The sequence below is a fragment of the Mus musculus genome, chromosome 2, assembly GCF_000001635.26.
Source record: "Mus musculus strain C57BL/6J chromosome 2, GRCm38.p6 C57BL/6J".
Taxonomy (NCBI): Eukaryota; Metazoa; Chordata; class Mammalia; order Rodentia; family Muridae; genus Mus; species Mus musculus.
The window spans coordinates 101817588-101831205 of record NC_000068.7 but is presented as its reverse complement, the minus strand read 5'-3'; the positions used below and the strand labels follow the sequence as shown (position 1 = coordinate 101831205).

Here is a 13618-nt window from a genome sequence, read left to right as displayed (position 1 = left end):
GGTAAGTCCTGCCCCCATGGGAAGCGGGAGGGATGGCATTATAGCACATGATTGCTGGAGAAACCCAGGGTCCAATTTGAGGAAACAGCTTTTTAAAAAATCTCCAATGAAGCCTGGCAGGGTGGTGCACGCCTTTAATTCCAGTGCTCAGGAGGTAGAGGCAGGTGGATCTCTGAATGTGAGGCCAGCCTGGTCTATAGAGCAAGTTCCAAGATAGTCAGGGATACACAGAGAAAACTTGTCTCAAAAACAAGACAAGAGAAAAACCAAAAACCTAAAATAGTAACAGTAACAACAACAACAACATCAACAATAAACTAGATCTAGCCTTGGGCACGGTTAAAGGGTACAGTGCTACCTCACACTGGCAGTCCCCAGCTCCCTGCCTGGATCTATGTTTCTCTGCAGAATGAGAAGAATGGTGATTTCTGAATGCTGTCATCTGAGTCAAATACTTCCTGTTTTGATTTCCCTGATAAAAACCTCCATAAACGGAGAACTCTCAGATTACCAAAGCGGGCCTCTGTGTGGAATTCCCAAGGAGCAGATCTGGAGGGGACAGTGAAGTGGAGTGCTTCCTCCAGCCTGCGAGCCTCTGGGGCAGCACCCAGTTTTTCCTACGAGGGCTCTGATTGTGAAGACCCACTCTCCCATTCACCTGTTAAACAAGGCCACACTTCAGTATGGAATAGAAAATACAATTCATAGAACTCTTCCTCCAGGATCGGGTAACTCTGCAACTTCACCCCCTCCCCCCATCATCTCTGTGTAAATGCTGGCAGGTGCTTTTAGATACCAGCCAGGCACTGCATGCCCCACAGTGATGAAAACTCCTTCAGAACAGATGAGTGGATTCCAGGAAGCGCATTACTGAGTTGAAAACAAGAACACCGTGGTTTCAATACAGGGCATTGTTTTGTGAAAGAGGAGGCCCCCCTTTTTACATTTATATTCTTATGGTGTGTGTGTGGGGGGGGGGGGTGGCACATTCATCATGCTTAGAGAATGAATTAACAGCCGGTAGGAGTTGCTTCTCCTCTTCTTCCCCGTGGGTTCTAGGGATCCAACTCAGGTTGTCAGACTTTGTGGCGTGCACCTTGCCCCACTGAGCCATCTCAGCCACTAAAAGTTTTTTGAAGCTCGCAATCAAGACTCACAAAGTTAAGTGAAGGGCTAATGTATGGAAAGAAAAAGACCCCACACGAGCCTTCCTGGCTGGGCAGTCAATGGCCAGCTGAATAATTGGGCTCAGAATTAATCAAATTATGTCAGAACACCATTCCCAGTTGTTTCAACAGGAAAGAAGAGAAAAGGGGGAAAAAAAGAAAGGAAGAAAGAGGGAAGGAAAAGACAAAGGACAGGACAAAAGAAGAAAGAGAGAGAAGGAAGCAATGTAAAGGAGGCAGAAAACTATAGCTCAAAATCCTTAAGGGAGTATAGACCAGAAGTGTAAAATTCAAAAAATATTTAGACTTTTTGCTCAGACCTCATACCGTGGTGTTTGCTGGGGCTGTCTTTCTTGCTTTACAGGTCTGTAATCTCCCTGAAGGACACAAGCACATACTGTAAGATATTTATGTAGGTTTTATTATTTGAAGTTGGACCCCATGGGGCGCTCCCAAGCTAACCAGCCTTCAGCCAGCATTCTATCTGGAAAATCTCATTGCAAATAGGTCATTTTAAATGCTTCAGATACCTTCACCTTTGAGAGACATTGAATGCTTTGCTAATCAGTTTTCACTGGTGAGACCCATAGCATGTTAATGAATGTTAGAGTGGTCTCCATCATGCTCCATAAATGGTAGTCAAGATCAGATACTTGCCAAAATGTCCTGCTGTTGTTGAGTCCACCCAGTGTGAAATATGTATAAGAACTCTCAGCCCTTTTGGTGGCTATTTGGATAATTTCTTCACTGCTTTAAGTAGTACCCACGAACCTGCCTCTGAAATGTGGTTTCAATATGGAGAGCAAAAGATGCAAAGCGGCTGGTTTAGCAGCTGAAAAAGCAGAGAGCAAGGACTTCCCAAAGCGTGCAAGACAACTTGTAGAAACCACATAATTTCTGCTAATCTGCATGTCACAGAAGAGTGGATGGAGACTTGGTTTTAGGTCGTGGGGGAACAGCTTGCCTACTCTATCCAGTTTGAGAGTGACATCCACTGCTTATCAAAAAGAGCCCAAGAGCAGTTCTCCTGGGTGATGTGTATGGTTCTGACAGAGACATGGGTCCTATTATGATTGTCACTTAATGCTGACAGACCAGGTCTGTCTGCACAGCTGGAGTTAGTTGTCCTGGTACACAGAATGAAGATGGAGAATGCTGTTTGACTCTAAAGCCTTGTTCTCCTGCCATGCCAAAACAAGTTTCCTGTTGGCAGGAAAATTTGAAAATATATGAGTGTATAAAAGAGCTTAATGTTATCATTCTAAGAAACCACAGGAGGCTTTGCCACATCCCTTCCAAACGTATTCATATGCTTATTTAGATGAGATCATACAGTTGTGTGGTAGGTCTTGCCGACTTATCACTGATAGGAATGTCTTCAGCATCAGTAGCATTGCTTTTAAGGACCTGCTAGCCTGCCTACGGCTATCCTGAACCATCGATTGTTGGACATTTAACTTCCTTCTGATTCTTGGCTACTGTGAATAATAACCGTACAGCCAACTCTGAGAGTACTCTCTTGTTTACTTTTCTTATTTCATCAGGGCAGATTTCTGGAAAGGAAATTACTGGATCAAAGGTCAAGATCAATTTAATGGATGTGGGGAGGCCTAAAATAGACCGTAGTATGCTCTGCCTTTATAAATAACAAAGATGAGTGTTACTTTCCAAGACTGATATTTAAAGTCAACCTAAATTAAAACAATGAACATTTTGACCAAGAGCAGACAGACCAGCAGATTTACTTATTTCTATCCAGTAGGGGGCAGCACACATACCAAAAGAGAGTCTCCTTTCCTGTTAAACCCTCTTTGTAGGGTTTTTTTGGTTTTTGTTTGTTTGGTTGGTTGGTTGGGTTTTTTGGTTTTTGTTTTATCAAATCTACGTTGTTAAAATTTAGCAATAACATGGTCAACTGGCAGTGGCCAGAAAGGAAAACCCAGTTTGCAAAGATCTTTAGCTTTCAGGAATGTTCTGGAATGTTTGTTTCCAGATGGCAAAGTACTGGAGATAAAAGGGTCTTTCCCTGTGGGCTTGCACAGGAGGCTAGAAAATCAGGTCATGGGGAGAAGAGCAGCGGGAAGGAGGGCTGGTGGGGCCCGTGCTGTTGATCTTTGCCCAGTAAGAGGTGGGCTGATAGCTCAGAAATGAGTTTATCTTCCCAAACAGGATGACAGGAGGAAGAGGGGAGCACGTGACTGCCAGCCCACGGAAGACCTTTGGAATGACAGACACAAGGTCAGCAGCAGGAGGAGGGAAGTGTTAATGAATCACAGAGAATGCACTGTGTCTTCCCACAAGAGCCCAGGGAAGCTTGCTAAGGAGGGGCAGTGTGGGCACCAAGCCTGATTGATAACCTGGAGATGGTAAGCCACTGGTAGCCTTCTGTGCGCAGCTGGGTTTAACCAGCATTCCTAGGGAAACGCAGATGTATTTCCTCCAGTGGGGGTGAGCTATGGCTTTGGACTCTGACCCACAGGAATAAGTTTCTGTGAAAATTCCTTTCCTAACTCTTTCTGCTCTGTTCCAAGAGATCTCTTACCCTGCTAGTGGTAGTATGCCTGGATATGGTTGGCACTTGGGAGTGTTTGGATGGTTTCTTAGAAGACATGAATGGATCACCTAACAAGGCATGCCCAACAAAAGCTCAACCCACAGGAGATGTCCAGGAAGCATCACGTGACTATGAGAACACAGGCATTACTCAGAGGCATACTTTGTTTCCTCAAAGTCTAATTCCTCACAGCCTTCCAACCAGGGTTGACTCAGACTGCTGCTTCAAGAAGTTTATGGTGGGAGTTTCATGTGTTCGGTGAGGCTATATCTCTCTTGAGAGCCCCTTGGATTCCCTTACATATCCTGTTTCTCTAGATGAATGCTTATCACTGAATTGTTTGCAAGGGCCGAAGCCAGAAAACACTGGTGGTCACTGGTGCTGAAACCAGAGAATTAGGAATATTCTCTTGTGTTGTGAAATGATAGGTGGATGGCTTCAACATCATTCTACTAGTATTCCATTTATTCATTTATGTGTGTGTGTGTGTGTGTGTGTGTGTGTGTGTGTGTGTGTGTAAAGGTTAGAGGACATCTTGCAGGGGTTGGTTCTCTCAAGCCACCCTGTGAGTCCCTGGGGGTCATCGGGCTTGGCCACAGTTACTGTTTCCCACCTGAGGGTGAGGGCTGGGGAAGTAGTTAGTTTTTAAAAAGAAGATGAGAGCTAAGCTAAACAGAGCAATACATTCCTGTAATTACAGCACTCGGATGGCTAAGGCAGGAGGATACCAGAGTTTAGCACCCACCTGGTTTACATGCACAGCAACACTATCTCTTGAACAAAAATAATAAAGAAAGAAAGAGAAAGGGAGAAGAAGGGGATGAAGGGAAGGGATAGAGACAAAAGAAGAAAATCAGGCCTATACTTAGTGACTAAAAGGCTGTCCGTCATGGTGTTTTCTTAGATGAAAACCTGAGTTGGGAGAGCAAGGAAGGCTCAGGTCAGGAAGAGACAAGCACTTTCTGCAAATGGCTGACTCATAACTATTTTAGGCTTTGTATGACACATGGCCCATGTCACAATGCTCGTCTCTAGTAGAAAGGCAGCTATTGCCAGTATACAGGAAAATAGATGTGGCTGTGGTCCAATAAAGCTTTATTGATAAAAGCAGTTAGTAGGTCAGATTCAGCCCACAGTCTGTGTATGGTTTGCTTGCACTTGGCACAGCTTTGAAAGACCTGTGTGTATTGTCTATGTATTTAGGAAAGGCTTCAAAAGACCTGTGTGTCTTGTCTCTGTGTTTAGGGAAGGGTTCAAGTTGTTCATGCCAACTACTTTGTGGGGAAATGGGGCTGGGAGTGGGGGACAGGGATGATTATTCTCTTTTTGAATCCCTGCGCTCTTTGATGGGAAATGGGACCTATACAGTGCTTTTGTAAACTCTTCTTTGAATTCCTAAAATGATGTAATTGAGCATTTGGGGTTGCCAGCTGTAGAGAAATTCCTTTGCCGGTGGGATGGGAAAGTGTGGAATGGGTTTAAGGAGGTTTTGTTCACCACAAACTCCAGAGAGCCTAGCCACTGCGACAATCCTGACCCAGTTTCAAAAGATGGTAATTGTGGTGACTTAAATGAGAAATGTGCCCCATAGGCTTTAGTATTGGAAACCTTCTCCTCAGATGCTGGCACTGGGGAGGTTTCAGTCAGAGGAAGTATGCCCCTGGGGACTGGCTGTGTCCCTGCTCCCAGGTGGCTCTCTACTTTGTGCTTATGGTAGAACACTCCCAGCACCTTGTCTGTTGCTTGGTATTATGTTTCCACACTCCTCCTCCCCCATGGTGATCCTCATCCCCCTAGAACTGTAAGTCAAAACAAACCCTTTCTTCTATAAGTGGCTTTGGGTCATGGCACTTTATCACACAGCAATACAGTAAGACAAGCGTGAGTGACTTTCAGATCACCGGTGAGGGACATCCCCACTGATTGATTACCTCCTATCAAACCACACCTAGGTCTCTTATTCGAGCTTCCTGGAGTGTGAGGCAAACATGGACAGCCGAGATGATTTCCTAAGACAGAGACTCTGAAGGTGAAGGGATGTCTGGACAGGAGGAGTGATCCTTGCTTAGCCTGGAGAAGTGAGGACGGCTGCTCTCCTAACCCCGGTGCTATAGAGCAGAAAGCAGGCACATTCCAGCTTCAGGATACATCTCAAGTCCTGCCATCCATCTGTCTTATTAAGGAGCCACCAAGCCATGACAGGAAGGGTGAGGTCATGCATATACCCCTTTCCTAAAATATTATAGAAAGCCGTTCTCTGCAGGGCCAGGGATTGAGGAGGAAAAAGTCCCACCACGGCTCAGAGTCTTTGCTTTGTGGTACATAAGACTAAATTTGAAACGCTGAAGAAAGTTTATGACTCCCTCTATTCATTCCATTCTCCTTTCATCATATTATGGTGAGGAAGAGGAGGAGGAAGAGGAAGAGGAAGAGAATGGCGATGATGGTGATCGTGACGATGTTGATGGTGGTGGTGATGATGATAACATTGGCTGGAGAGGTAGCCCAGTGGTAGAGGTCCTACTTAGTGTCCTGGAGGAGCAAGGTTGGATCCTAAACTCAAAAGCATACAAATAAGAATAAGCATCTCTTAGGTCGCTGTGAGAATCATATGAGTCGGTTCTTCCCATGGTACCTGCCACGATAAATAAATGTCTTGTCAACGTTGGCCCTGGTTGGCATGGCTCTTACTGGGGTTAGAGCCATTACATTTCTTTTTCCCCCTTTCCACTTAACCTGTGTTGGGCAGGTCTCTCACAACGCTTTGCCCTGTGGGTTTGGCTATAACCAAAGTGATGACTTGACTTTCCCTAGGCTCAGCTCTTCTCTAGTCCCCTGCTTCTGATGGCTCAGGCGATACACGGCGCTCTCTGTTTACTGTCAGGTAAAGAGCAGACTATGATTATGTATGGTGTAAGACACAGAGCCTGGAGTTCTCGGCCTCACCTGTCTGCAGCTGTAAACCTTCCCCCTCTCCAGCCACCTCGGATCCCCACCTCTTCCGTCCACCTGGAAGTCTTCTCTTCAAACTTCCAGACACTTCTATCCACCTTGTGCATTGGCGGGTGCAAAGCAATTTGCACCCTAAATGGTTGTATTTGTGTTCATCATGGCTCCAGCTGCAAGTACTGTCTTAGTGTAAGACTCTGAACGAGCTTTAACTTACCGGAGACCCCCTGAGTAAACAACATGGAGCTGGGGATCAATGTAAAAGCAAGAGGAATTTTAATGTCCCAGCATGCTGGGGTCACCCTGCACATGAAGGAGAGAGAGAACAAAACCACGCAGCCTACTTGGCGAGTTTTTACAGTTTTCAGAGCAGCAGCCATTAGACACAATGTGATTGGCAGAGCAGTGTGACCTTTAAACTGATTGGTCTTTAGGGAATGAGGTGGCAAGGACTTCCCTTGTCTGTAGGTGGCTGATGGTAGGTCCCCCCCCCCCCCGTGTCCCCCCCACCCCACCCCATGGTCTGAGGAATGTAATTAGCCCCTCCCTTCTGGAGGGGAGGGGCGCCTATGTGCTCTTATGACCTTTCTCTTCCAGGAGGGGAGGGGACTTTTCTAAAGTTCCTGAGCTGACCTATTCATTAGCAAATTCAAATTTTGGTCTGGTACATTTTCATGTATGTAACCAATTAAAAGTTAATAGTGAGTGCTAAATTCAAGATCAGGTTGTCACTATAGGGCTAGGTATCCTCACACAGAAATGACATTTAAATCAAGAAGCGACACATATTTTTAATTCCAGTATGTGGAAGGCAGAATAATTGAGAGTTCAAGGCCAGCCTGGGCCACATACTAAAACCCTGTTCAAAAGCATTAATGCTACTAATAGCAACTCCCAAATAAGGTAGAGTAGCTGTTCCTTCTGTGGGGATGGTGGGGTGCAGGGAAAAGCTAAAGTGACTCAAGTGCACCCAGGTATTTAAGAACCAATACTTTCCACCACCCCCCCACCCATTCCACACAGAGTAATATGACCCTTCAGCGATGAATGGGAGATTTAAAAAATTGCTATTCTAACTGTAACACGTTGAGGCTGGAGAGATGGCTTAGTGGTTAAGACCACTGACTGCTTTCCCAGAGGACCTAGGTTTGAGTCCCAGAACCCACACGGTGCCTCACAACCGTAGGTAACTCCAGATCCTGGGAATCCGATGCCCTCCTAAAGCACCAGGCACATCCAAGGTACATAGACACATGTGTAGACCAAACAACCGCACACATAAAATGATAAAAATAATTTTAAAGACTATTGTTTTAAATGCAAAAGGTTAAAAGAAATGTTTTTAAGTCCATCTGAGTTCGCCGGCCCTCCTTGGAGTCTGCTTATCAAGCAGGCTGTAGCTCACCTGGAACTCCACCAGAGCCACGGAGAAGGGAAGCAGGAGGCAGGAGTTTCCTGTGGGGAAGTCCAGGCTTGAATGTCCTGCTTCCTTCTGCTCAATTGTTCATGGGAGCGAAGGCAAGCTGAGTGTTCTTTCTCCGGAACCCCGAGGTACCAGCTCTTTCCGAAACAGGAATAATGAGCGTGTCTGCCTTCCGTGGGTGTGGGGGCGAGGTGAGGCGCTGGGGGTAGTGATACGAGCAAGTCTGAGTGGTTTCCTCTGTGTCTGCTTAGTGGCAAGGGCAATCGGCCAGAGCTCACTGCTTCCTAACTTTTAAAATCAATTTAGTGTGTGTGTGTGTGTGTGTGTGTGTGTGTGCCACACGTGTGTGGAAGCTAGAAGATGTTGGACTTAATGCAGCTACAGTTATAGACTGTTGAGAGGCACCCATTGTGGGTTCTGGGAACTGAACGCTCTGATCCTCTGCAAGAGCAGCAAATGCTCCTAACTGCTGAACTATTTCTTGGGCCTCAGTTCCTGACATTTGAAAAGCTCTCTTTAAACAAACAAATGTGATCTGCACCAAGCGCACACATTTGGCCAGAGCATCCCAATAGCTTCCAGGTTTCCGCGCGCACACTCTAGTAACCAGGAAAAGCCCCACAGAGGATTCAAGGAGGCAGAGCAGCAGCACCATCTCTGGTCTGAACTCCGAGGCTGGCTTTTCTCCATCACAGGTATGTGGATGCTACAGGCCACATCCAGCTCTCTCCAGCACTCTTATCTCCTGAGTGAAAGTGTGAACTCGAATATCTCTCAGTTCTATTTCTCAGACTGTTGTAGACTAACAGTACCATCACAGAGTCAACACAATGACTCCTGGGGTGAGAGCACACACTAGCCTTCTGCTCTGAGGTCTGAGATGCTAAGCTGGTCGGTCATGCAGCCTCTCTGAGCTGCGGGAATTCTCATCCATAAAATGGAAGTAACAGATAATGCCTGTTAGTTGTGCTATCGTGGAGACTAAGTAACTTGGTACTTGCAAGGCATCAGAACCAGGACTGGTACACAGTAGGCATGGTTGAGGCAGCACAAAAACTTCCTTAGCCTCTCTTCCTTGGATCTGTGCTGCTGGGTGCATGGTGGCCCCTAGCTTCAAAAACACTTCTTTCTATCTCTTTTGTGACTTGGAGATCCTTTCAATACGACTGTGGTTCAAGGTGAGATTGACAAGACAGAACAGCTTTGTCATTGTTTTGTGCTGGCCAGTTACCTTCCTTTATTTCTGACCCTCTTTCCCCCAAAAGACCCTTTGTACCCAAAGCTTTCTCAACCTGCTTTTCCAAACAAAAGATCATCCTGCCTCCCCAGGCCTCTGACCGCTGCCATGGGCACCCCCCACCGTGGGCACATAGTGCAGGAATGGCTGTCACCAGTTAACTTTTAAAATAATGTTCTTTGCCTTTTTACTACACAAAGATGAATCACAGCTTTCAGAGAACTTACTAACTGGATAGCAGGTGGGAAGTGTAAAGATAAACAGGCCTTTAGAGAGGGAAGCTCTGTCTCAACATTAATAAATACTTACAACAAAGCAGGAAGCAAAAGCCCCTACTTGGCTTACTTTTGGGAGAAAGGTCATTAACTATCACACTTTGGCTTCTGATGCATATGGCAATCTCTACCAGTGTTACCGTGCCAGAACGAACAGGCAATCAGACGGACCACGGCTTCGAATCATCTCTTAGCTTTACCTCCTGTCATCTTCTCTACCTCAGTGATGATGGCTTCTTATTTCTGGTTGTTTTCAGCGAATGCCTGGGCACCTTCTTTCCCTCTCCTTATCCAAACCAGGGGCATAGGGAAGGCATATTCTTCCTTCAAAAAGGGCCCGAGACTGGTTGAATTTCATGCCTCTGCCTCTAACGACCTGCTCCATGCCACCTGCATCCTTGTTGGATGATTGCAGTAGCTTCTCTGGGCCTCTCCCTGCCTCTCTGCCTATCCCTTATCTTCCTAGCTCAGAGCCCTCTATCCTCCCAATGCCTGGGTGCCTTTCTTTCTCTAGTCTCATTTTCCAGTGTCCTATGTCTGTTCAGCCCTCACTGCCTTTCTGAACTTCTGTCACCCAGCCAGGGCTTTTCCACCCCAGGCACCTGGCACTTGCTATTTTTCCATCCAGAATATTCTTTCCCTGGATTTTCAAACCCCCATGTCTTCATGTAATGCTTTTCAATGGGGCATGCTGGGATCACGTGCTAAAAATGATAAATTCCCTCTCCTCACACTCCAAGTCCCCACCCCCAGAGCACAATTCTCTTTCTCCCAATAACAGACACCTCCCAACACTCCCCTTGGTTACTTAGCTTCTAGCTTGTCTTCCCCACTTGAATATAGACGGAGAATTTTTTAAAATTACTTTCTAAAAAATTATATGTAAGGATGATTTGTCTGCATGTATATCTGTGCATCATGTGCACGTCTGGTGACTTTGGAGGCCAGAAAAGGGCATCAGATCCCCTAAAAATAGAGTTATAGATGTTTGTGAGCTGCCATGTGGGTGCTGGGAACCGAACCAGTGTTCCCTGAAAAAGTAGCCAGTTTTCTCAGCGGCTGAGCCATGTCTCCAGTCCCAGACAGGGATTTTTGTTAATTCCTTTCTGTTTTGTCTTTTTTTTTTTTTTTTTTTTTTTTTTGCTGCTTTATTTGTGCATTTGTATTCAGGCCTGCACACAGTAGGCACTTAGTAAATATCTCCTGTAGAAATGAGTGTATTTCAACATGAGAATATTCACAGGGTTTGGCTGTTTAGGCAAGGCAGGCATTTTCTTTCATTTGATGTTACCAGACCATGGGTGATGTGATTAGGGATAGTCCTCACTTTTCACTTTGATTTTTCTGAATATTCTCTAATAGTCAAACACTTTAATATCACATATAAAAATAATGTAAAAAATAAATATAAAAAGCTAAAAAATATATATAACACATATAACCATAAAAGTGTTGTAAAAATTAGCAGAATATGTCACAGAAGGTAGGCAGACATGTATATTTTCTCTGCAAAGTATTTGGATCAGCTCCAATAGGAAGAGGGCTTTGTAGCGGGTACACAGTGCTGGAAGCCTACTGTGGCCTGGGCAGATCCCATTTTGCCCTTATTTTGTCTGTATAATGGAGACCAGAACAGTAGTTACCCATGATTTTTCTGGAGACCTGGTACTACGATACCAGGAAAGCCTTTGCATCTCCAGGGACCTGCACGACACCCCACAGGCCTACAGAATGTCCTTTAGTCACCCCCTCACACACACTTCATACTGTCACATATGTAGGAGCAAAATCCTACTTTCAGCAAAAGCCCATCCAAGGGTTATGGCAAGGCATTAAGGCAATATCCTTAGTTTGGGTCACCTGGCCGTTTCTTAGTAACAGCCTATGAGTTGTAGCTGCAGTTAGCTTCAAGGTGTCATAAATGTTTCTGTGCCTGTTATTTCCTATGCATACAGAGGCAGTGAGAGGAGCGTGCTAGTTAAAAGAGATGAACTCTCATAATGAAAGTGAGAAATGCAGAATGCTGCATGTGCCTGTGAGGCGAAGCATTGGATGGTGGCAGCAGTGCTGCTATGGCAAGTAGTTAGAAATGAGCTGGCACACAGCAGCAGCCAAGACATGGCTACCATTATGACTCTTACCAGGCAGAGCAAAGGGGCAGTCTTATGGCATGTGAAAACACTGAGCTATACACAAGACAGTTACAGGACTATTGCAGGGCCTTCACCAAGGCCAGTGAGGTAGCTGTTGTTATGCTTCTGTTTTATAGATACAGGATCCAGGGTTTGGCTTCCTTCTAGTGCAGTTGGGCAACAAGGTTTGAACTAGGCAGCTTGGCTCCAGAGACCCTGTTTTCAGCTGCAGAGTTATTAACAGCTTCAAATACCTGACCTATTTTTAAGTAAAAGAGCGTCTGTGTTATTACAATGGCTCTCTCATGATTACAGAAGCCTGGGCATGGACAGCAAGAATTTCAACGAAGGGAGAGCCATTTGACAAGTGTACCATTGACCCTTGAGTGGGTGGTTCCTGCAGAGCGTTGGGATGGCAGCCAGGCTGCAAGGGTTTACAGGAGTCAATGGGGCCGGGGGTGGGTGGTGATGAGTAGAAATGCAGAGTATATATCTCTACTGGGAGTTTGGCAAAAGCCAATAAGAAACAAATAGAATCACAACAGTAAGGTTTGTGTCTTCCCTTTCCTGTGGGGCTGGACATATGTTGGGAATGAGGAAGGAGGCTTCTGTCCGGGAGAAGAGGATGCATATGCTGAAAGGGAGGAAAGGTAACTCAGGAAGCTGGGGTGGGATGGTGTTCAGCACGTTCACAGAAGGGCTTATTCTGTGGTTTGACATGACTTCCAATAAGTCAAGGGTCATCGCTTCTCGGCCTTTTGGCTAAGATCAAGTGCAATACATCAAGGGTCAGCTATTCCCAGGCCAGTGACTGAATCTCCAGTGGTCTGGACCCATAATGCTCTGGAGTATACATTCTCCTGGTGTGGCTGGTCCGTGATTCTTCTGTTAGGTTTGATGCCAATGCTGCTGCTCTTGGATGGATAAGTCATTTCATGTCTCTGAGCGTGTTTCCAGGTAGAATGGGCAAATTTGACCCCAGGATCAATGACACCCTGTCAGTTGCCATAGTCCCAACTTCAGATGTGGACAGAAAGGAATTTACTGCTCCTTAGTGTGCGCTTTTGGCTTAGTATGAGAGAGAGGCCACAGTGATGTCCCCTGATGCTGGGAAGAGAGATGATTTGATCAAAAATTAGCAATCTGTATTGTATTTGTAACTGTGTGTGTTTATTACATTTTGTTGATTTGCTGTCTGAAGTCTAAGGTTGTTGTTCTCAATTTTATACATATCCTTGGAACTGGTGAGATGGGTCAGCAAGGAAAGATACCTTTCTGCCAACCTGATAACTGAAACTAGATCCTTGGGATCCACAAGGAGGAAAAAGAAAACCGACCTCTGCAGAGTGTCTTCTCAGCACCCTAAGGATGCTGGGCTGTGTGCCTCCTTTCTATAAAAATATATCTAATATAAAAGCTTGTTTTTAAATTTATGCCATTTAATTTTTTAAATGTTGTGTGTCTGAGCGTTTGCCAGGGTGCTATGTATGTGCATCATGGGCCTGCCTGGTGCTCCCAGAGGACATCAGATCCCCCAGAACTGGAGTTACAGTTGGTTGTGAGCCTCCATGTGGATACTAGGAACTAAACCCAAGTCCTCTGCGAGAACAAGTGCTTGCAACCACTGAGACATCTCTCCAGCCCTGAATCTCATGTCCTTTATCCGCCACATCCACATCCCAGTCTCAGAGCAATCATGACCTACCACAAGTTTGTTACTGCAGAGCAGCACGTTGCCCTTCTTTGATCACACACGTCTGCCTGTTGCTAGTGGGATTTCTGATCTCCCTCCATGCCCAGTTCTCATGAAGGAGAATCTGGTAATGATCCTGTGTCACTAGTGGTCCACTGTCAGCAATATTTAAAGTAGAACTTCCCCTGG

General features: G+C 45.6%; 1 protein-coding gene across 5 annotated transcripts in view; it reads left to right on the top strand.

Annotated features, from left to right (window-relative positions):
* The window catches only part of Prr5l (proline rich 5 like), a 169943-nt gene that overhangs the window by 51847 nt on the left and 104478 nt on the right, over positions 1–13618 (top strand). Inside the window, exon 3 of one of the 5 annotated variants that reach the window (XM_017319279.2) lies at positions 3336–3532. The exons of 2 other annotated variants lie outside the window; for them this stretch is intronic. Coding sequence is in view for 2 of the 3 variants with exons in the window: in XM_006500236.4 (XP_006500299.1) it covers positions 3734–3978 (245 nt within the window). In the remaining variant the exon portion in view is untranslated. Of the gene's footprint in view, positions 1–3197; positions 3533–3603; positions 3979–13618 lie in introns of those variants that run through there. 2 more of the 5 variants (XM_017319278.2, XM_006500236.4) reach the window with 2 other exon arrangements.